Source organism: Lissotriton vulgaris, chromosome 3_1, assembly GCF_964263255.1.
Source record: "Lissotriton vulgaris chromosome 3_1, aLisVul1.2, whole genome shotgun sequence".
NCBI lineage: Eukaryota > Metazoa > Chordata > Amphibia > Caudata > Salamandridae > Lissotriton > Lissotriton vulgaris.
The window spans coordinates 1,102,526,787-1,102,551,221 of record NC_141689.1 but is presented as its reverse complement, the minus strand read 5'-3'; the positions used below and the strand labels follow the sequence as shown (position 1 = coordinate 1,102,551,221).

At 43.6% G+C, this 24,435-nt stretch overlaps 1 protein-coding gene across 2 annotated transcripts in view; it reads left to right on the top strand.

Moving 5' to 3' along the window:
- LOC147727488 (alcohol dehydrogenase 1-like) overlaps positions 1–24,435 on the top strand; it is a 383,740-nt gene that overhangs the window by 112,293 nt on the left and 247,012 nt on the right. For both annotated transcript variants that reach the window (XM_086961562.1, XM_086961563.1), the window contains exon 2: positions 19,426–19,527. In XM_086961562.1, coding sequence (XP_086817688.1) covers positions 19,426–19,527 — 102 coding nt within the window. The remainder of the gene's footprint in view (positions 1–19,425; positions 19,528–24,435) is intronic.

The following is a 24,435-nucleotide window of genomic DNA, read 5'->3' as shown; positions in this document are numbered from 1 at the left end:
TGTACCTGTCTGGATCCCCAGAACAGAAATTTGGTCAGTGGTTGTCTGTACATACTCTGAATAGCATGAATACATTTTTCCCCTAACCCATAGTGCTTCAGGATAGCCCATAAAAAAGGCCAGGAGACCCTATCAAAGGCTTTTTCCGCATCCAGCAGAATTAAAGCCATAGGGTCTCCTGTAACCTTAGTAAAATCAAACAGCGCAATTGTGCGCTGTATATGATCAATAGTTTCCCGTCCTGAGACAAACCCGTGTTGTTGAGGCGAGACTAATTTTTTGATAACCCCCGCCAGCTGATTCGCCAATATCTTTGCATAGATTTTTATATCACTATTTATTAAGATAATTGGGCGGTAGGACCTTGTATCGGAAGGCTCCTTACCCTTCTTCAGAAATGTGACTATTCTGGCTCTTTTCCACGATTTGGGAGGTATATCCCCGTTCTGAATTTTACTAAACATTTCCGTCGTCACAGGTGTGAGCTGAGATCGAAAACATTTATAGAATTCCCCCGGCAGCCTGGAGGACACCTTCCACTGTCCCCCACAACCCACTGCAACATACACCTCGGACATTGATAAGGACCCGCTCAGGTCTCACGGCCCATCTGACTGCACAGCAAGTCACCGTTCCTTGGCTGGGTGCCTGTGCCGGCTGCAGTACATCCGGGTCCACTAACTCTGTGCTGGTCCGGGTCAGGACCCCTTCTTCTGAGATATTGGATGGACCCTGAAGTGTTGGCCTGGGGTCATCAACGCCATTCCTCTGTGGCCTTGGGCTGTATGCACCCCCCTGGCCCAAATGCGTACCACCAGGGCTCACACACCAAAGCGAGTCCAGAACGGCCCGGACATCGCATCACTGCAGGAGGCACACACCACCACCGCAAGGACCACCTCCACCCACCAAATGCCAGAGTTGAAACAGTGGTCCTGACGGACTTACGGAGTTGCTCAGACCTGTCCTGGATGCCATCATCAACCTGATACCCTGCTCAGCACTCCAGGTGCCAACGACTCCGTTGCTGCTGATTGTGTTTTGTGCTGTGGATCGGTTGCGCAGCTATGTCACCTCAAACAGTGTGATGCAGGTCTAACACACCCCACTGCGTCTGCATCAGGAATATATCAAAGGGACACAATCCAAGGCTTTTTCTTCACATGAGCGTGCTCATCTCTAGTGTCCCAACCCCAGTGCACTGCAACTCACGGACACTTCTGTATGCATGTTGGCTGTCCCCTGGACTTTCTCCGGCTCACTCATGTTGCTTAGCAGTTGACTCTGTTGTGCATGTGTTTTCTGTTTCCGTTGCACTGGTGTCCAGCACCAGATATCCAGTGTGGAATGGCTTATACTCAACACACACACCCACACATATCCAGCACAGGCGTCACTGTACATGTGGCCCTGCCAATAAAGGGGCCGGCGCATGTGCCCGTAGCCAGTTCAACATGATATATGTGTGTGTCCCTGTGGTTTTATTGTATGCATGAGGCCCTGGGCCTTACGACATTACATTGTGCTGTGTTCCTCGGATGCAGATATGTCACCGCAGGCAGCGGGTTGGAGCTTGGACAGATAGCTTTGTCATCTCCCACTCAATTCGTAAGGGGAGTGGCCAGGGCTGTCGTACGCAGAGCCAACATGGGTGTGTGACTGCTATTTGAGCGCCCCTGGGCGTGGTTCTGTACTGTGATTGTGCATCTGCATGTGTCTCTATGGCAGTGTGAGTCTCCTTAGTGGGCCCTGAAGGGTGATAGACACCTATGTATGTGTCATAGTTTGCATTCCATGGGTTCGGCCCCCACCAACACCTGTTAGGCCAGCTCCTTTTGGCGTGCTGACACATAGCATTGGGGTGCCATGTGTGGGTGGGTGAAGTGTCTTGAGCCAGCTGTGCTTGCGGGTGCTTCCTGCTGTGTGGTCTGTTGCAGCTCAGTGTTTTCCTCTGAGTAGCTTGGCTGGCCAGGTCCTGGTGGGGGGTTGCATGGGATATCCATGGGGTGTTGTAGGGCGTTGGTGTCAATGGTATGGTGGTCCTCTCCGGCATAGCAGGTGTGTTGTATGAAGGTGCTCTGCTGAAGGTGTTGTGTGCCCCTCTGCGATGTGAAGGGGAGATGCATGTTGACTTTGTTTTGACATGTATGTTGGCGCATTGTGCTGGTTTGCATGTAAACTGTACGGCAATGTACATTGGGTCTTTTTGGGGGGTGCTAGATTCTTCTGCGGGACAGTGTAAATATGGACTACATGACGGATGTGGGATCATACACGTACATTTCCATTTCCATTTCACAGTTTCCGGCTATGTCAGATGTAGTAGGCATGTTTCTGTGCCTGTGCGGAGCCAGTTGTGCCCTCTGTTCTGCAATGTCGGCTATGCGCATTGTATCACATTGTCGTCAATATGGGTGTGCTGTTCTTGCTATGTTTGTGTGCTGCAGGGTGCCACGGGGATCTGGGACATTATCATGGGTGATTGTGGGTGTGCAGTGTGCTACACCTCATTGTGCATGTGTACCATTGTGCTCATCCCCCCGTTCCCCCAGTCCCTGTTCGTTGCACTCCCTGTTGATGTTGTGTCAGGTTCTCTCGAGCTGTGTCCGTACTCCCTACTCCTTGCAACTGATGACTGTGGCCTGGGTTTCCTCCAGCTCCTCTTGTGGTGCTGGACTGACACCTCGTGTCGCTGTTGATGCCTTCCTGATGGCAGCGGGTTTGTGCCTGGTTTACGTTGTCACATCATGCTGGCGCCTATTGGCCTTCTCGATTGGCCATGCTTAGCACTCTGACTGCATTCCAGGTGGTCTGCTAGTGGGTCAGTTGCTGGTAGTATTCTGTCACCTCCATGACACTGGTCTTGTTTTCCTGCGGTCTGCACCCCGTCTTCCTCTCCCTCTTCTCCTTGGCCTCCCCTGACCCCGTTGTTCCTTGCTGGTGGTCTGTGGGGGTTGTGGAGTTCGAGTTGGCCTCTGTGCTGGGTCACGGTGCATCCATGTTGCTACGTGTTTTGGCTTGTTTCTGGTGTGTTTTTCTGTGGTTTTTATGGTGCATTGTCCCACCAGACGTGTGGGATTTGCAGTCCTGTGGCTGCTTTTTGCTACTTTTTGTACCACAGTTGGCCTCATTGCATGCTTTTTAGCGATAGGGTATCACATTTTTGCAGCGTGGCGTTCATTTTCACGTGGACTTTTGATGCGTCATCTGGTGTCTATCGCATACTACCGCTGCATTGTAAATTCTACATTGACACAGGTTTATTTTCCCACAATAGGCTGCGATGTTGAAAGTTAAGTTACGCTACTCTTGCAGTAGTTATCACACGTTTTTGTGAATATACCCCTGACAGTACTGTCTTTAATGATCTTGAACCAGACCTTTTTTTTTAATAATAAGGATCCGAGCACCTACAGAGAAAGAACCTAACATCAGGCGCCCAATTCCATATGATATCCCAGTACAGACAGATCCGGATCCTGATCAATTAACAAGTTCCTGATACAAGCCCCGAAAGCAGGCGAAAAGTAAAGTTTAAAAATGTGTAGTTAGATACCCCCAATTATAAGGAAGATTCAAGGAACTCACTGCCTGCTTAAGTTGGATAATAGTAGACAGTGAGAGCTCAGGTGTCGCAGATGTGGCAGATTAGCAGGAAGGACATTGGAGGTGATCAGCCAGCCTGCTATGCTGATTTTAGGCGGAAGGGCCAGGATCACAGGAGTATCCAAGCTGAGAGTGCTGTCAGATGAAAAGGTATTACTAGAGCAGAGGACAGCTTTGGAGCTCTGGAAATCACCAACAAGTCTCTGATGGTTAGCCTGACCCCTACTCCGATTAGTAGTGGTCACCAGGGAAAGAGTGGCTTTCTTTTCGTTTTTTAGAGTTGACCCAGTGACGTAGAGGGCTACCCTTAGACTGACATACAGGTATATCAGTCAAATTAGTGCTCTTCTGTATGCTATGTCCTTTCACCTCCTTTCGGTCGGTGTGTCTAGTATCAATCTCTTTTATCCGCTCAACGCCCAGGGACGCATTATCATAGATCTCGCTAAACCTTTCACAGAGATCAACTTTTCCAGCCACCGCGATTAACTGAGCATTTTTATTCAGAGTGGCTACCAAAGAATCGTTTATTTTACTGTGAGGCTCAGCAAGAAATGCTTATTGCACAACATCAGTGCTATATTTAATGGGGCTGCCGGCTGCCTTGCCGCAGTGGATGGAGGGGGAGCAGATATCCTTGAGACGCTATTTTCAGGTCCTTTTGCATCTACCAAGTTAGAGTGTACATTTTGTTGGGCCAGGTTGTCATATACACAGGTAAGAACAATGAAACAGTCAGAGGGAGAATCAACAAAGACAATGTCCCCCGACGTGGCTGTGCCCCGCGGACCGGCGACTGGTGACCCGCTTTTAGCATGGATCTCGGCGGACAGTCTCGAGGGTTACACTATGATTGTGCGCCCCGTGTGCAGGAGATTGCAGCGTCCTCCTTTCCCGAGGCGTCCCCTAAGAGTAGCGATATTCTGGGCGCTTTGAGTAATCTGCGAGTTGCTCTACGTGACAACGCCCTGGACCTAGGGGGCAGACTGGATGCCACTTTGCCCGCAGTGCCCTCGATTAGCCGTGCTGCCTGTCGTGTGCTGTGCGCCTCACCACACCCTGTGCCCGAATGCCGTGAACTGTCTGTCCAGGTGTGCATGGGGGCGCTGGAGGTACGAGATACTGTTACCGCAGCGATACCCGTTAAGGTGGTGAAGTGGTATGGGATGCTTGGACCTGTACATCGTTTGGAGACTTGTTTTTGGATGCCACGCTTTGCAACTACTCCGTGGTCTACTGGCAGCTCTCTTTGTTTTGTCCTGGAGTTGCTGCTATTGCTTTGGCCGGTTGACTCTCGAGGATTGCTGTCGTGTATTGCCCTTTCTAGTGTAGCTGCTGATCACCTGGCAGTGAGCTGGACAGACCTTTGTGGATGGCGCCCTGTTCTGCTGTGGTCATTAACTTTGCTTATCCCATCCAAGATGGCTGCCATACAGCTGGACCTCGTCGACATGCTAGATCGAAAGGGACAAGGTTGAGGATGTTTTTGGGGAGGTAAACGTTGGTTCTGTATCGGGTTGGGGTCCGGGGAGGGGCGGCCGAAAAAGCACATGTTGGTTGATTTGTTCATTTACGTCAGGCCCTCCTCCGGTCTTATGTGATTCTTCTTTTCCTTCTTTCTTCTGCTTCTGTATTTCGGGTACTCTTTTTTGGGCGACAGGCACACTGCTAGGGGGGGGGGGGGTAGGCCGTAGCCTCTGCATGCGTGTAGGGTGGGGGGTGGTGGGGGGGGGGTTTATTTTGTCCGTTTCAGTTCCTATGGGCCTTACTTTTTTCTTTCATCTTATATACTTTTCTTTTCTTATTCCTTGGGTCATTGGGTGGATCGGTGTGAGGTGGGTAGTGGCTGGCGCGCAACATAATGTCTGTTCGTTAACTCTCCTGTGTTATTCATATGCCGCCATTTGATTAGTTGGTACTGCTCGCTGCATTTCTCTGGTGGACGTCGCCCACTTATGTCCTAGACGGATTGTTTGGACTTTGATCCGTCCTTGTTTCTACTTTTTTGGACACACTTAAAAAACTTTAAAAAATGAACCTTAACTTCTCCTACTTCTCGGTAGCGCAATTACTTCCAGTGTAACTCAGATTGATTGTGCTTTGTTCCGATATGCTACTGAGTCGCCCAACAGCTTGCTATTGTGCTTCAAAAGATGCCGAGGCCGGCCGGATGGTTGTAGGCCCGTATTTGTTTGATTATATTGTGCAATAAAGGTTTTCAAAAAATTAAAAAAAAAAAAAAAACAAAGACAATGTCACCTTGCATCACAGTAGTTGTCAGGGCATCTGAAATATTGTAGCAAGTCAGTTAAACGGAAGGCTCTGGGGAAACAGGCTGATAGGCTACAAGTAGCACGCCAATTCTGACTGCGTCCATCAACAGTTCGGCAATCGGCAGAGCTGTACCGGAAATTAATCTCCGGGCTCCGTCATGAGAAACTTGAGAACTGGGCATCCAATCTGAGAAATAGAGCACCTTTCTGTCTCGGGGTGAGTGCCGGGAACAGCTGCTCATGAAGAAACACCAGTAGCGACATGCGCCCCCGCCCTCCACTGGAGGTACTCTGCTTACACTGCACCATATCGGTCCCAAGAATGCAAAGCAGGAGCCAAATCTTCCTGGGCAGCGGCAGCTCCTCTGTTAAGGTGGAGGAGCATCGCCCCACTGCTTAGCAGCAGTGAAAAAAAGGAAAAACGAGATGATAATAACTTGATGTTAAATATCATTTTATTTGTTCCTGGTGCAGCCTCTTGGCTGAAAGAAAAGGGGTCCTACTGAGCACCCTTTTGCCCCTGTTCACGGGGGTTCATGCAGGGGGCAAATGTTGTGCCCCTTTAGTTTTGCATCCCCAGTTCCTGCACAGGCAGAAGTGCATGACATGGTAATTTCTTCCTGTGCAGGAACGTTCATGCAGTTGTGCTGTTTAAGTCTCATACTGAGTCTTTAAACAGCACTGCCATGGGACCGCCACGCTGCCGCCGGCCAGACCACAAAATTACTTGTAATCTGGCAGGCAGGTGGCTGTGACTCTTGGCTGTGTGGGGGCTCCCGCACCACCAAAAGTCGTAAACAGGCCCTTGGAGTCAAGTTTGTGAGTTGTTGATGTACCACCAATGCTGCTGATCCCCATTTAATGTTACCTATGTTATTTAACAATATGCTGGATACTGCAGCAAAATCTCCCATCAGATTAATTCACGAATCCAGGGCAGGGGCTGCCCTGTACTCATTTTGCATTTGTTCAAGCACCTCTGGCAAAACAGCTAATTAGGGTGTACCTTGTGTTCTGATATATACTGCAGCAGAGAATGTACCCCTAGTGGCACAGTCTTCCACCAGGGGGGCCATCCCCATTGGCAGACCTCCCAGACCTTGACTCTCCCAGTACAGTGGCGACTGAAACACCATTTAACATAAATAAACATTTGGTTGTTTTGCATGAGCTAAATGACTTTTAGGAAACTCAGAAAAATTGCGAGATGAAATGTACCACCACTGGAGAAGTGAAGAAAGCACCAGCAACTCCTGGTTGTAGCGCCAGGATCAGTGAACTAATCCGGGAGAAGATTGTGGACAAGAAGGAATTCAGGCCATCTCACAGATTGCCTGGACCTGTCCTGGCCTTTGAAGGTACAAGAACTGTACTTCCACCACCCCTTGATGGTTGCAAAAACAAGAGATTTGTGTCAATAGATCTCATCAAACCACATTATGTGGTTGGTTCTACATAGTAGTCCAAGCTACTCCTAGGCAGATACCTGCCACCTCTCACTACCCTACAGGAAGTCCGTCTGGACGCTTTGATCAGCGATGAAGCTTCATTTCTCCCGCAAGAGACAGCTAACACTAAAGTATCACTTCTTTCAGTTGCATCAACAAACTCCTTACAAACATCCTGCACAGGAACACAGATTTTAATTCGATGAATAGACAAAGATGGTGTCCACTGTAACGTACCACAAGTGTAGTCAACTCGCTGTTCTACACAGCCTCCAGAGCTACTAAAATAGATTGAACTGCCTCCAGCGACTTTATCGACTTTGATGACTTCTCTTTGCATTCGTCTGACCCATCACCGCTACCACCCCGAGGTAGACTGTGTGAATTCTACATTTGGCTGAAAAAGACATACTTTATCCCTCCTTAGAAATACATTTGTATTACAATTTTGTTACTTTTCTTCCTCATTTGGATTGGTTTTGTGACAGAATTTTCCCTGATTCTGAACTTGCACTATCTCACAGAATGCTTTTTTTTTTTAACTGGTGAACTTGGTTTGAACACACCATTCTTCATCACACAAAATGCGAAGAGACCTTTCCCTGGTGAACATTTCTGCTGTTACGGTTTCTGATGAGATTGTTTGGGATAAGGTATTCTATGATATATTTGAACCAACTGAATTAATTCAAAATCCATATGTGTACAACATTTTCTATCATGACTTTAGCACTAGTACTATCTCTAATGACTCAGATTTTGATACAACTCATGAAATGCTCTATGATCTGCAGCATTCTACTGTTTTTATTAGAAATGAAATTGATGATAGCATTGCTAATTATCATGAAAGGTTCTGTTTTGACCTTTATAGTCTCTATTTTTGCATAAAGCAAATATGTGCAGTATTTAATTACACACAATGGAAGCACTGCCCTACACCACCACAGGGTAGCTAAAAATCATCTGCACAGAAGTTCACATATATTTTGAGTCACAAATCTAGCTGCCTCAGAGTCTTATCATTATAAACTCACACCCGAACGGGCTAAGAAAACTTTGCTATCTGACACCAGCTGATTTATTCAGCATCTTTCATTTCCCAGCTGTCTGTACAAGGATTTGATGTGTGGAAAGACAGGTTGATTTAAAATCCATATCCGGAATAAAAGATTGGTAGGGTCAGAGTAACGTGGCTTTATTTAGAGAATGCCTAATACTAAAACAAATGATTTTCCTGAACAAAACTCTACAGCAAACATCCTGGCTTGGCTTGTCCAGGATGAAATATTGAAACTCATCTGACATTTTCTGCATTTGCATGAGTTGTGAACTGGCAATAATTCAAAAATTGCACAGAGAAAACATTAGACATCATGCTTTGCAGTGGCTCCTACAAGTCTTCAGTTACCAATCAAGGGAAATGGTCAGTGTGGCGGTTAGACTCTAGCAGATGTCAGGCACATTTTCTTGACAACGTCAAAGGGTTTAGGATCAATAGGCTTGACCCACATTACGTCCAGATACAACACTTAGGTTTTCCTTCCAACGCCAAAGGGTTTAGGATCAATAGGCTTGACCCACAATACGTGCAGACACAACACTTAGGGGCGGTAACAACTTACAGTGTTGGGAAGTTGTGCCTTGATTGGCTTAAACAATCCACACTGTCCCAGTTGAAACAGCACTTGTTCCTTCTTTCTGATGACGTGGGATTACAGGACTTTTTACTAGGTCCTCGAAGACCATATCAAAAGTGCTTTCCGTATGTAAAATACAATGAATTGTGGACGATTTCACAGCAGGAAGCTGCAGAGCGACTGCATTAAATTAACAGGGCAAATTTAGAAAGGGATCTGACAGTAGTAGATAATGGTATGACTACTCTATCCACCAGCATTTATTCACTGGGTAACATTGTATTGTCTGCAATCGACATCATACAAAGTGACATGTCTTCTATACAACATGGGAAGTCACAGCCTAGGGCTATAATGTTACTCAGTTGGACTCTACTGATACTTCAGGCTGGTCGAGTCCCATTGAAACACCTTAATGCCACTAGTGTGTTTCTGCCGTACAATCTCACAAAATAACAAACCATCATAGCGAAGAAGAATGCAACATACACCATGTTACATATAGAGAATTTAGAGAAAATACCATTCACTGTTGCAGAAACACCTTCTGCGGATTGGATAATCCACTGATTTATTTCTCTGCCAATTTCGACATTTCACTTACATTTCACTTAATACTGCTTACAACCCCATCAAGTGGGCAGATATGAGGTTTTAGGAAAGGGGTAACTACAGGAGTCATGGATCTTACCTTTCAAATTCTGATGTCGGAATAGGGTGACTAAGGCTTTTCTTAGTGGGACTGAATGCAAGAGGGCCTTGGGACATTCTTTAGTTTGCAGGGAGGTTTCGCTTCATGGCACAAATAATGGATCTAAGGCAAAGTTGTCCTGTCATTTGAAGGGTTCTCCGGCTGTGTGATCCGTCTGGCTTTCAGATTACTCTTGAATGAGAGTTACTTGATGCGGAATGATCAAGATTGCTATGGGGTGAGACCGGGCATTTCCATTTCTGGTAACGGTCTCTGAGGTTGTGACCTGTTGCACACATGTAGTGTTCCCACCAGCCTACACAGTTAGGGATGCAACATGTTGACTTTTGAGAAAGCTTACAAATGTGTGCTTTGATGCTTTAACCAGACTGAAAGACTAATTGTTCCAGAAAGATGTGACCTTAACATCTGCAAGGGAGATGTTTGATCTTCAAGTTGCAAGACCCTCTTCTGAGATATAGACTCTTCTACGCATTGATTTCCAAAACCATTTTGACGAGCTTGTGCACTGGATTTTTAACATGTCTAGTATTGCGGGGCTAGTACACTATTTTAGGACAATTGGCTCTGGGTTGGTTAGCACTTTCCAGGCAGTCTTCAGAGTTATTCCATCATTCATACACTCCGTGCTTGAAGGCATTTTTTAAACTTACCTCTTGCCCTATTCCTAGATGTTGAACTGTGTTTTTATTTTTTTCTGCTCTGCAATGGATGTCCCATCACAAGGTCAAATGGGGATAGCACTACTACAAATGCTCCTGTGTTGAGAATGCATGATACCATGCTTTGGTGCACCCTTACTTTAGGAACTTAATAAGCATTGGTTTTTGCCCTTTCAGCCTACACTGCATGCAGCCCGTTTTCGGCTGTCTGCTATGCACTTTCGAATATGCCTTAGACATATGCTTGGGATCGCAACTTGTTCAATCTCTGGGCATTGACCTACTGGTGTGTCCCCTAACAGCTCACGTGTACCATTGTCCTTTGAGCTTGCCAATGCTCCTAAATGCATACTATGAGCCCTCCTGGTCTGTTTCGATACCTGGTGATCTGGATCCCACCTGTTTTCTGCGGAATCAGCACTGGCTGTTTCTCCCTTGGCAGACGCTGAAGGGGATGGACTGGAACATTTTTGTTCTATGGACTTGATGCATTGGATGCCTCTGGAAACATTGTCTACAGTTGCTGGGAACAGCAATGTTTTGTCTACTCCTCGGAACACATAAACAATCTGGCAGTTTCGGGTTTTGGGAACGAATTCAGACATGTTCTTAACATATCAGAAAGTTTTTGACAAATTGCACCGCTTTTAACTGGCTATTTAAATTTGCTTTCATGTTTTTTTATTTGACTTTCTGAATGCTTTTACCTTCAAACTAGCATGGCGCCTTTTATGCTTTTGAAGCTTTTATGCTTTGTTGTAGCGCTGTTGCTCAGATTCATTTTTCTTGCATTGCTCTTTTAAAAAAGGTTCTAGAATATTTCCACACTGAGCTCCTTTTGAAAACTGTGAATTGTTTTAAAAAATGTATTTGCACCTCCTTGTCAGCATTTGCTGAATTGTTCACTTTGTTGGCACAGACGCCAGTTGCCACGTCCTGATTGGTCCAGGGGATATCAAATCAGGACATGCCTGAGAGAAGACTGTCAGAGCTTTAATGGAGGCCATGGTGCAAATGCGATGGCTTCTGTTGTAGTGCTGTCATTCTGCCTCAGTTCGTTTTTTTGGATTGCTCTTTTAAAAAAGGTTTTTGAATGTTTTTCACACTCTTCTCCTTTTAAAACACTGTGATGTTTTAAAAATTGTTGTTTGCACCTCTGTATCTGCATTCACTGCTTTATTCACTTCATTTGTTTAGACGCCAGTTGCCACGTCCTGATTGGTCATGGGAATGTCCAACCAAGACAGGCCTGGAAGGAGTCTGTCAGAGCGCCAGGCATGTAATGGAGGACTTTGTACAAATGCACTGGCCTGTGTTGTAGTGCTGTCGATCTGCCTTAGTTTTTTTGCATTACTCTTTTACAAAAGGCATTAGAATTTTTCTTGCATTGTGCTTCTTCTAAAAAACTGTGATTTGCTTTCAAAAATGTTATCTGCACTTCCGTATTGGCATTTGGCACATTGTTCACTTCATTGTCTTAGACGCCAGTTGCCACATGCTGATTGGTCCAGTGGTTAACTATTCAGGTCAGGCCTGGGAGGAGTCTGTCTGAGCCTACCCGGCATTTTATTGGCCCCAAGGCACGAACAAGCAGTGGGCATTTTGCTGGCGTGCCAAAGCCAATCCTGTCTGCGCCTGTCCGTGCATCGTTTTCTTTCCTCTTAGGCTTTCACACTCTTCTGATGAACTCCCTGCTCTCAGAAACTATTCTCAGCCCTGCAGAAAGCACAAGTGGTCCCAGACGAGTTACCTTGGTCAGTCTGCCCATACATATTATTAGGATGACTTCCCTGACTCCAGGTAAGCTTACAAAGTTTAGGGTCTACAGCACTAACTGTCGCTTCCTGGTTAAACACCATGCCAATTTATTTGACTTTATTCTCACCGAAACCTGGCTGAGTCAGCTTAAGGTAGTTGAACCAGGCTTAGCTCTTCCTCCCGGCTACCAGTTGAATAATATTAACAGGACTAGCAGTAGGGGGAGTGGCATTGCTGTGATTTATAGATATAGTTATGTTTGCAGTCTACTCCATTGCTACATCCCAGAAAAGGTGAAAGTGCCCTCTTTAACATTTGCCTGAACTGCAATTTCCCTCTTTCAAGACTTTTTATCTATCATCCACCTGACACCTCTACAGCTTTCAGGGAGGCGCTGACCAATTATTCCGCCACACTGACTGTTAAATCAGGCAACTTTAACACTTTGAAACTGCTTCACTCTTCATTTAGATGCTACTCATGAATGTGAGACTGCCAACTTTATAGATGATCTTCCTGCTCTGCAATTTAGCCAATTGGTGTCTGGTGCCACGCATTCTGCTGGTCATCTTTTAGATCTGTATTTCTCCAAACTCAGCACCCTTTGGGCTGCGACCCCTCTTCCTATGTTATGGACTGCTCATTTTATGATCCCCCTCACTCTTCCCAAGCTTGGTCAAAAATAGACTATCACCTCGGACCAGATTACGCAACACCCTGGTCATAAACTTGACCCCCATAAATTCGGGGTTTCGCACAGGCTAACCGGTCTCAGTTTGCCTCGAATGTAGAGGCAGCCAATAGCACACTGCAAGCCTGACTTACCTCGGCCTTAGATGTTTTCATCCCTGCTAGACAGATTACTTAGAGAAAGAATCATGCCGCCCCCTGGTTTACTGAGCCCCTCACAGCAGTTAAAAAACACTGACATTTTCTGCAACATTCCTGGAGGAAAACCTATGATCCTTTGTAAAAAAGTCAATATAAAGCAGCCATTAAATCCTATCACAAGCTGATTCGAAAAGCGAAGGCTGATTATTTTACCAATAAAATCAGGAACAATAAGAATCCAGCGAAATAATCTTTTAACTTAATGAAAAGCCTTATTAACCGAAATTTTTCTGCTGACCCTATTGGCACCTGTAGTCCACACTATGAGAAGTTAGCAGAATAACTGACTGGCAAAATAAAAGACATCTACCAACTTTTCCCCTTAGATGTTCCTGCGGCACTCCCCGACACTGCTGCACAGCCAGCTGTCAGCAGCCTTACACCAGCACTCATTTTCTTTCCTCTGCTATGTCTGCCTGAACTGCTTAACCTCTGTAGACAAGTCAAATCTGGCTCAACTGCAGATCCGCTTAAACTTGATCTATTTCTCAAATTTCATGACTCTTTCCTTCCACTCTACCTAGAAGTGAATAATCTCTCTCTGTCTTAACAGAGAGACATGTCAATGGGATTTGACCAAATTCCTGGACTATAATTACATCCTGGACACTTGCAAAAATGGTTTCAGGACTGGACATTGTACAGAATCTGTGCTTCTCGCTTTCACCAAGCAACTTCCTAGAGCCCTGGATGAAGGGCATTCTTCAGCCCTTATCCTACTGGAGCTGAGCGCTGCATTTAATAAGGTACCTCACAAAACCTTATTGCAGCACCTAGAAAGCATTGTCATGGAGTGCGTCCTTTTTGTCTGAAAGCTCTTTCCAAATCATTTCACCTACCCACAGCTCTCACCTTCATTACCTACACCATAGTGGGCCCCAGGGCTCCTCATTGAGCCCCACCCTGTTTAATGTTTACATCCAACCTCTGGTACAGGTTATCAAATGTACAGGGATTGCTATGCTATCTCATGCTGACAATACTCAGTTGGTGTTCTACTTTGCAGATAACCCGATGCTGGATAGGTGTAATTTCCAAAGAGGGCTGCTAAAGGTTGCTGAATGGATGAATACCAACTTCCTCTGCATGAATGCTATCAAGATGAAAGTCCTTCTACTAGGCAACTATTGGTGGCTTTCTTCCCTTGGGTCTCCCCTCGTACCAAAGTCCTCCATTAAAAACTTGGCAGTCATCATGAAAAGTACCTTGGTCTTTGAGGCGTAAGCCTCAAACCAATCCTCAGCCTCTTTGAGTCCAGTACCCGACAAACAATCATTTAAGCAGTAATTCTGTTCCGATTGGACTACTGTAACATCTTGTATGTTGGCACTAACAAGTCAAGTATCAGAAGGTTCCAGTTTGCCCAAATGCGGCAGCCAGGCTGCTTTTTGCCTTTCCAGAGTTTAGCTCTGTTTCTGGCCTTCTTCAGAAACCGCATTAGTTTCCAGTAGAGACATACATCCACTTTAAGACCTTGTGTACGGCCCATAAGATCCTGCTCTGCCAAAAGGCTCTTATATTGTCCAATCTCCTATCTTCCTGCAGAACCTCCCACCATCTATGTTCAGCTGATCTTAATTTGGCCACTGTCCCCTGAGTCTGGAGGGCCCAAGCTGGAGTCTGCTCATTTCGCACCAAGGCTCCTGTTGTTTGGAATTCACTTCCTTTCTCCATCAGGAACATTAAAAACCATCTACACTTCAGGAAATCTCTGAATACATGGCTGTTTTCTATCTAAATTTACCTGTTACTCCTTTTGAGAGGTCAATAGCGTCAGCTACCTTTTTTTGAGGTCCAGCGCTGGGAAGCCCCAACATTTTATGTATATGGTTAGCATTGCACTTAGATATCTTTTTAGTCATCTCACATCCAAGGAGTGGGTGTCACGTGGTTACATTAGGCCCAGACAGAAACACCATTTTACATGGTCATGTTCTTAAGTTGCCTTCTTTCACTAAACACAATGACATTTGCCACACAGTCATTTGCATGCATACAGGATACTATTTTCAGGACTCAGGTTTGCTTACACTGCCACTTTGAATACACACTGTCAAGCACCTTGAACCCTCTATACAAAGCTAAGTTCTTCACGCAAAATATTATTTGTTTTGGCCACATGGCGGTAGAGCTTTCACAATAGAATAAACAATAGCAGCTTGACTGGGGCTTCAGCATGGTAATATGGATGATGTTATTATATATACAAGATGATCCCTTTGTTTAGACAGCGGAGCATTCCGCTGCCAGGGAGAGGTCGACACATGCCAGAATTCCAGCCCAGCTGATTTATATTTACCCACAGATAATGGGGAGTTAGAACACCCTACAGGGAATTGGCAGCTTCACTCCCCAGGGACATCATAGGTTAGGATGCGCTAGGTAGGAGTACAATATATCACAGTACTCATTTGCAAGCCTATATTCACTGTGATCAGCAAAATGGTTGAATTGTTTATCTTTTACGCCATTCTATTAATGCTATTAACATTATTCTGTTTTCTCCTATTGATTATTGCAGAGCAATGATTTTACTCAAGAATCACAATGCTTCAATAAATATTGAAAAGCTTTACTGGATATTTCTTGTGTATCTCTTTGAGTATGCATAAATAACTAAGCAAAAGGGTTCAAGATCTGTTACCAAGATTTCCCAGGGGAGTCAGGGTTGTCATGTACTGAGTTTGCGCATCCACGTGTTACCTTGTAAGGTTAGGGGTACAGATGGTGCATTGTGAGCTAGGAGGACTATAGTCAACATATCCAGATGGTGTGCATGACAGTCTCGCACAGTTCTAATGGTTATGTTGTCCAACAAACGCACAGTTTTACCTGGGAAAGTATAAGCCATACGAAAATACCAGAGCTTACTCTACTCCATACCCCTTCACTGTACAACACTTAAATCTACTCTGTGGCACACTATTCCTCTCTGAAACACATTCCGACACTCTACAAAACACCACTGCACTCCATTGTACCACACATCACTCCACACAATACAACGCCACTCCACTCCACTCTACTCCATATCATTGAACTAGAGGACTGCACTAGAACATGCTACTCCGCTCTAAGCTATGCCACTCCACTGGACTCCACTCCACTCTACTCCACTGATTGACACTTTATCCCACTCTATGGCCCTGTATAACATTCCACTCAGCTCCTCCCCACTGTACAACACTCTGCTGTACTCTATGCAACTCCACTCTTCAAGACACTAATACACTCTGTGCCACTATACAACACTGTACTCCACGTTATGCCTCTACAGTACACCATACAACCCTGCACCCTCCTCTGTTCCCCCATGCCCCAGTGTTCAAAACTCTACCCCTCTCTACAACACTTTCCATGCTCTCTGACACACCACACCACTCCACTGTACTGTACAACATGGCACTCCGATTTATAACACTTTACTCAACTCTTCACTACCTCTGTCCACTCTAGTGCACTCCACACCACTATACCATACAGCATGTCACTGCACTATATAACAATTTACTACACTGTACACTATGCCACTCCACTCTACTCTTCCCCACTCCACTCTACAGCATTCCACTCTACAGCACTCCATTCTATGCCACTCCACTCTACCCCACTCCACTTTTCCCCACTCCACTCTACAACACTCCACTCTAACTCTACGCCATGCCACTCTACACAACTCTGTATGCTGTTCCACTGTACACCAGTCCACTGTACAACATTCCTCTCTACTCCACTCCACTCTACTCCACAACAGTACACTCTGTAACAGTACACTGCACACCATATTCCTCTTTATGATACTCCACTCAACGGCAGCAAACTCTACAATTTGGAACACAGTTTTATTCGAATAGAAAAACCATTGAAATTGAATTAAAAAAATCAAAGGCTAAACCTTTGTAATATTTAAGAAAACTTTACTTATTCTTTCTATACAAGCCAACATTAAAATACACAAATGTTACAAATTGTTGTTATAGTTATAACTTACAGTTATAATTTGTGTACCACCTTTAAAATATTTTTGAATTAAATGTTTAACTACAAACCAAACTTAAAATACACAAAATGTTTACATTGTAAATGCATACTTGTCCTTAAATTTATAATTTATGAAACATCTTCATGTTAAATCAACTTACGCACCTCCTCACACAGTGTATTCAACTCAGTAGCCACCCTAGATTAAAACTGTTTGTTTGTAAATGCTATTTGGGACACAATATTTATGTCAGTTAGTATTCTAAAAATTATGTTTTTGTATCACACTATGAACCTCACAACTTGGGATGTTTAAGTTTAATTCCACAAAAACGGAATTTGAGCTAATAAATGCAATAGCTTTATCAAGCCCTAAAGAAAGCAATTTGTCATTGCAGTTTCCAACATAATTGAGAAGTCACTTGATAAGTTTGAATTAACTTAAGACCTCTCAGACTTCAACAGCCAACAAAAGTAGCTAAGGTCTTTTTCAATTTGTGAACTGGAAGAAGTATGTTATCCAATATAGTCTACTTAATTTGGTGGTGTTAGCAATGCTTGCAAGTAGACCAAACCACTGGCAATCACTCTGGGAAGAATTCCAATCCATTGCTTTTTGTCCACTATGCCATTAAGAAGAAATCATGCAAATCAGTAATGACCCTGCTCCTCATGAGAACAGTCCATCCAGAACTTCCAGGCGAGACCCAATCCAGAAAGGAACACAAGAAGCATCCCGGCGCTGCAGAACAAGGGACACCTGCCAAACGTACCCCTTGGTGAGCCAAAAATAGCTAGGTTTTCAACAGTTTACTAGAAGTTTTTTCTTTGCTGATATAGTGGAACGCAGATGTTAAGTTGTTCCAGGCCATAGCCACCAGGAAGGAAAAGGAATGGCCTCTCTTTCTAGCAAGCCTGACCATAGGTATCTTAAACAGAAGGGCATCTGATGGCCTCAAGGTGCTGGGGGGTGGGGGGGGGGTGGGGGGGGGGGGGGTTGCAATCCTGAAATCTCTCAATGAGAAATTTGTGACCGGAGTTGTAAAGCATTCTGTGAGCCAACAATTAAGATACGCTTTTGTACTGGCAGACAGTGGAGTTGTTTTAGATGGTCTGATATTGACTCAAAGGGAGTCATTTCATTCAGCACCCTGTCTGTTGCTGCCTACTTACTCTAACAGGCATCACAACTCACACCAATGCTGACCTCAATGAACTCCTTACTGAATTGTTTTGCTGTGCCAGTGCTTTATGTGGTTTGATCAAATCTAACTTCAGAAAAAATGGGTAATTGAGCGAAATTAAACACTGTTGAATCAAGTACATAATGACTATACACCTTTTTGTCTTTGGCCAAGTTGATCATTTTAACACCAGTGGCATTGATGGAGATGTCTGTTTGCATTTTGCTTATAGTGGTACTTTATAGGGATTATGCACCTGCTGAAAAATCTGATTTGCAACCTAGTGGTCACCAGTAGGAATCCTGGCTTGTGCCCTATAAAAAAGGGCCTCATTAGTTTAAGATCATTTAACACACCTGATAAACAACAATACCTCTGGTTACTTTATTTATCGGGTGCAATAAATAACACCTGTTACAAATATGTGGGGAATAACATGTGGATTTAGGTAGTCAACGCACGAAATTCAGCATGCTGCATTAAATATAATATTCTTTTCCCAGTTAAATTTCAGCAGGTTTGACCTGCTGCAATTTATAAAAGGTCGAGTGATTTCATGCATCCAACACATTTTGAAGGTGTTCAAGACCTCCAAACTCGTAATTCCGCCTTCAAACTCGAATTAACCGACCCACTCGTACTAAGGCCCTAAATGTAACACTTTTGAAAATATTAATTACAGCTTGGGTCTTTTACTCGAGGCTGTTCTTTTCATTCGATTTTTCCTCATGCCCGACCTTTTGATTGTGAGATCTGCAGTGCATGGCATGAAGAGTTGCTATGTCTAGCATTCCATTCCACAAAACCAGTAAGTTTATAGCAACTGGACGTTCTCAGTTCCTGCACAGGTTTCAAGAGTTCTGCCACGTTATGCACGAATTCTTTGTGAATCTTCAGCTTGCACATTGAGCACTGCAGTGTAAATCTGCACTGTGTAAAAGCTCTGGCTACAGTTTTACTGCCGGATTGCAATTGTCACTTCTGCCAACATCCAAAGACCCAACGGGAACTGACTTCTGTAGTTTGGCTGATGGGTTAGTCCATTACAAATGAGATGGACGTCTCATATGCTGTATTACAAGTGCCTTATATCCCATGGCACTTGTGTCCACCAGTTATGTGATGATGTAGCCCATCCGCCAAACATAAAATCAGGCCCTTTGCGTTTTAAATTTCCATTATCTTATTTATTAATATACATTTGTATAACTACACACTTTGGCACATTCTTAAAAACAAATAACTATTTTCTATCATATTTCTTTCCTAGGTAATAAAATGCAAAGCTGCAATTGCCTGGGAGCCCAAAAAACCTCTGTCTATAGAAGAGATAGAGGTTGCCCCACCAAAGGACCATGAAGTGCGGATTAAGGTAAAGAAAGACTTTCCAACAATTTCCAGACCTTCGAAGCATGAACCTGAAATTAAATTCCAAGGGCAAGATTATCATTTTCTCAAATGAATACTCTGATTGACTGACACACGTTACCTTAAATCCATTTCAGATGGACTTTATATAAAAGTTTGACAGTTGATGAAAACCAGGTCCAATATTCTCTTCCTACTTTTCTTTTTGGAGTGTACATGGATTGGCCAACTGTAGAGATTTGGCTGGTCCTCACATTTCCTATGGCAATGTAGTAACCACTACTTTAGGTACAGTTGGCATACCCCTGAATCCCTTGGGGATGATTCACACTATATTTAATTTTGTTGAACCAGTGGAGTGATTTCAAGATGGCAGTAGTGTCATGATTCAGATTGTGGTACTTTCGAGCTACAAGTGCTGAATTTGTAACATGTTCTGATGCAAAAACGTTTTTCTTAGAATCCCCTGACCAGTAATGCGGAATGTTGGTGTTCCCGAATACCAAGGATATCTAGGGCTAAATGGTTTTTGTTATGCACAAAGCCCAAATGACGATTCAGTAACTTGTGCCTGAAATGCAATGTGAGTTTTGCGATTTGGTATTTGGAAAGGGGGTGTTGAGGGCGTCCCTTCCTAATACCAAATTGAAATGGTATGTATGAATTAACCATAATGCGGTCGCAAAACATTGACAGTTTACTTCCATTTGAGAAATGGGGGAAACCCATATGCAAATGGGAAGGGGTCCCCCAAGGGACCCCTTCCCCTTTGACAATGGTTAGCAAAATATTTTTTAGGAGCGCCTTGTCTTAAAAAATTAAACTTAAAAGCTTAATGTTTTTCTTTTTAAACACATCCTGCATTTTTTTAAAAAGCTTGCTTTATTTAAAAGTATTCACAGTCATGTTGGTCGGTGGACCACAGCAGGCCCCCATCCCTGTGATGGCAGTGAATCATAGTGGGTCACAAATTGCGACTTACCTCATTAATATTCATGTGGTAGGTCTATTTGTAACCCAGTACGAATCATTAATGAAACTCAAAAGGTACAATGAATGGGTTGGGAATTTAGATAAATGTTGGCTAATAAGAGACATACATTGTGCAATATTATTTTGTATTCTGAATTCTTCCTTACTTTCACCTGTGAGTCACTTTTCTAAACTGGATCTTCAGAATTGAGATCTGTCATTTTTAAAATTAATTGGAAAGGTTGTTTTTTTTAATTCATAACAAGTTTTACATTTTTATCTTTTTTAAATGTAATAAAAACCTCTATAAACTGAAAGATTGAATGTTCTTAAACCTGTCCTAAATTTTGATGGCCTTGTACTGAAACAAAATGAAATGATGATGAAACTCAAAAGAGTTTCACACATTGGGAATAGATTTTTCATAATTGCGAGTCACAAAGAATCGCAATTAGAAAATCGTGATTCTGATCTTTGCACATCATGCCCCTAGTGTTGATTCTGCCTTGTGCTTCTTTTGTCCACCATCCTGCACTTCTTGTCCTTTTATTTCATTATTGCAGTTATTTTTCATCTCTTTGCTCCCTATTTTTTACAGTTCTAAAGCCATTCTCTTCCCCCTTCACCACTTCTGTGCCTTTCTCTCTTTTGTTCTGGGTCAAAGTCTGATGATTAAAAACAAGTTATCTCCAGAAATGAGTGCTGGTGTACACAACCTGCACCCATCAGCTCAAATTAACCATGGTCAACTTCCTGACTTTATATTCTTACCAGAGTTTGCAATTGTTTTAAGGTAGTCATATGAATGTTATATGGTAATGGCTGTGTATGGTAGGACTAGCAACCAGATTGTTTCCTTACAATGGGTGGGCAGATGAGGATGGAGTTTGTTATTTAAATATCTATTCCCTCTTCTGCAATACTATCCTCTTGGACGCCACCTAGATTTGCGTGTTTTTGGATGGGGAAGAGACTTACCACAGGGACCCAGGGACCCAGCCGTGTGAAAGGTGTGTTGTTACATTTCTGCCACCAACCACCAATGCTCCTCTTTCACTTGTGTACAAATGAAAGAGGATAATTTGTACACAAGCTGTGTAAGCTTTCAAGGATCCAGAAGTATGACTATAGATTTACCTGGTCTTTGGAAGCATGCATCCGAAAATGTAAGTGATATAATTAGATAACGTAAGGCAGTGACATAAGTACAAAACAGACAAACAGTTTTGCATGGGTGGATAAAATGAACATACTATTTGAATGTAAATGCTTCTCAATGTTCAAGGTGCAAGAACAACTGTTTTTGTGCTTTTCAGCAGTGAATCTGCTTCTAACGCCTCTGTTCTGGTTGAATTCCCAATTATTTAGATTAGCCACATTTGGCATTCATTCAATTTTATGCCTGAGTGACATTTGTTGTTTTGAGAGCATGTTTAGAACTTCATGGTTTTATTAGAACTGGAAAAAATGTGAGCTTTTAACTACAATTTCATAAGCAGTTGCGGTGAAGGTGTTGAAGTTTCTACCTACCACAGAGGTCAGGTCCAAGCCCTGCTATTTTCATTATAATCCTTGACTGTGAAAAAGGTTAGTAACTGAGTGAGAGCAAGATTATTCTTTCTGCTTGCTTTGGGTAAATATGCTCCTTTTGTAATAGAGCGTGAGCTGTCTTCAGGCCATGTGACACAGAGCAGGAAAGCCTGGATTCTATAATATAAGTCGGACAGAAAGCATTTATTAAATTCGCTACTGTGAGCTGCCAAGGACAATATATTAGGAAGCTCTCAAGTTACTCTATATCAGGCGTAGGATCACTGACATATTATTGATGCATACAATATTGGGAAAATAAATATGTTTCACACAAATATTGCCTTCATATAGCTAACTAATAAAGCCACAAATATTGTTGTTAAACATATCGATTTCTACTTACATCCAAAACACAAATATCGGAAACAAAAATATCTTCACCTTTAAATAAACATATTTGTCAAAAATATTTATTCACACAACATTGACTACAATATTCTTGCCAAAATAATTAATATAATTAGTAAATATTAGATAAAACACATTTTAAGTAAAACAATTATTTAAATAAACATGAAAAATACAAGTTTTGATGAAAAATAAACATATTACATCACTAAAATATTTACAATTCACCCTACTAAAAATAACTAAATTCATAACAATATGACAAAGAAATATTGCCATTACCTAGAAACATTTTTACTTCATATTAAATATCAATAAATACAGTTATATTCAAAGCTACCAAACTATATATCAACATTTAAATATGAAACTTAATTTTGCATTTACCATGAAAGGACATAACTGATTAAACATTTCAAACTAAACTAACAATTATAATCAAACTATATACAAACCTTAACAAATGAAGTTAGACATTTAAACCAACACTATAGTATGTAAAATGTATATTTAAGCAATTACTTAGGGCCTGATTACAAGCTTGGTGATCCTAGGTTGGGCGGTGCTACATGCCGTCCGCTTAAAAAGCTCCACAGGGCGTGTTTGCAAACATCACCTCAGTCCTCCTCCCCTCCCTTCCCCACTATGTAAACGCGCCATGTGGCCGTTTTAATTTGGGAGATTAAGTCCCTTGAATCCTGAGGGTTTCTAGGGCCCAACTAGCCCACTATGTACCTCCAGTAAGCGCCACAGACCTGCATTGAAGAGAGGTGTAAAAAGGGATATGGCCTGGACCACCTCTCTGCAATGCAGCGCAGTGGCGCTTACTGGAAGCACCTGGTGGGCTAGTTAGCCCCCAGAGGCCCTCACGATTGACTGGGAATTATTTCCTCAACTTAAAATGCACCACAGGGCGTGTTTGCACATGTCACCTCGTCACCTCAGGCCCCATCCTCTCCCTTCCCAACTGTGTAAACATGACCTGTGTCCATTTTAAGTTGGGAGATTAAGTCCCCTTGAATCCTGAAGGTCCCTAGAGACACACTAGCCCTCAAGGTACCTTCAGTAAGCGCTGTTGCAGAGAGGTGTAAAACGGGGTACGGCCTGGACCACCTCTTTGCAACGCAGCACAATGGCGCTTACTGGAACCACTTGGTGGGCTAGTTGGCCCACAGGGGCTCTCAGGATTGAAAGGAATTATTTTCCCAGCTTAAAACACGCCACAGGGCGTATTTGCATACATCATCTCATGCCCCTTGGCCCCTGTGTAATTGCGCCCTGTGTCCGTTTTAAGTTGGGAGTCCCCTTGAATTCTGAGGGTCCCTAGGGTCACACTAGCCCTCTAGGTACCTCCAGTAAGCGCCACAGAGCTGCGTTGCAGTGAGGTGTGAAAAGGGGCGTGGCCTCTGAACACCTCTCTGCAACGCAGCTTCCTGGCACCTACTGGAGGTACCTGGTGGGCTAGTTTGCCCTCAGGGAGCCTCAGTATTGAAGAGGAATTAATTCCCCAACTTACAACTCACCAGGGGGCTCATTTGCACAATGGTGAAGGAAGGGGGCATGGCCTGAGGTGACATGTCTGCAAACACGCCCTGTGGCGCGTTTTAAGTTAGAGAATTAATTCCTCCTCAATCCTTTGTGGGACCCTCTGAGCAGGCCCAGGGGTCAGAGTTTTTCTACCCTGCCCTCTTTGCGTGTTTTTTTTCTGGTTGCTTGTGCCGCCTGATTCTTTTTGTCTTAGTCTCTTTTCATGATTCCCGCCTCTCACATGTTGTCCTACCGACTCGATGCCATAAAATCTCAACTGTTTCCAATCACTGTTGATGTTTGTTCCATGTGCTTGGCCACAGCATTACTTCTATCCTTGGCTATTGTAACACGTACGTGCTCCAATATTTGTTTTTTAAGTTCACATATCGTGCTCCCAAAATACTTTAACTGGCAAGGACATTCAATTACATAGACTACAAACTGGGTCTTACAAGTTATTAATCTTTGT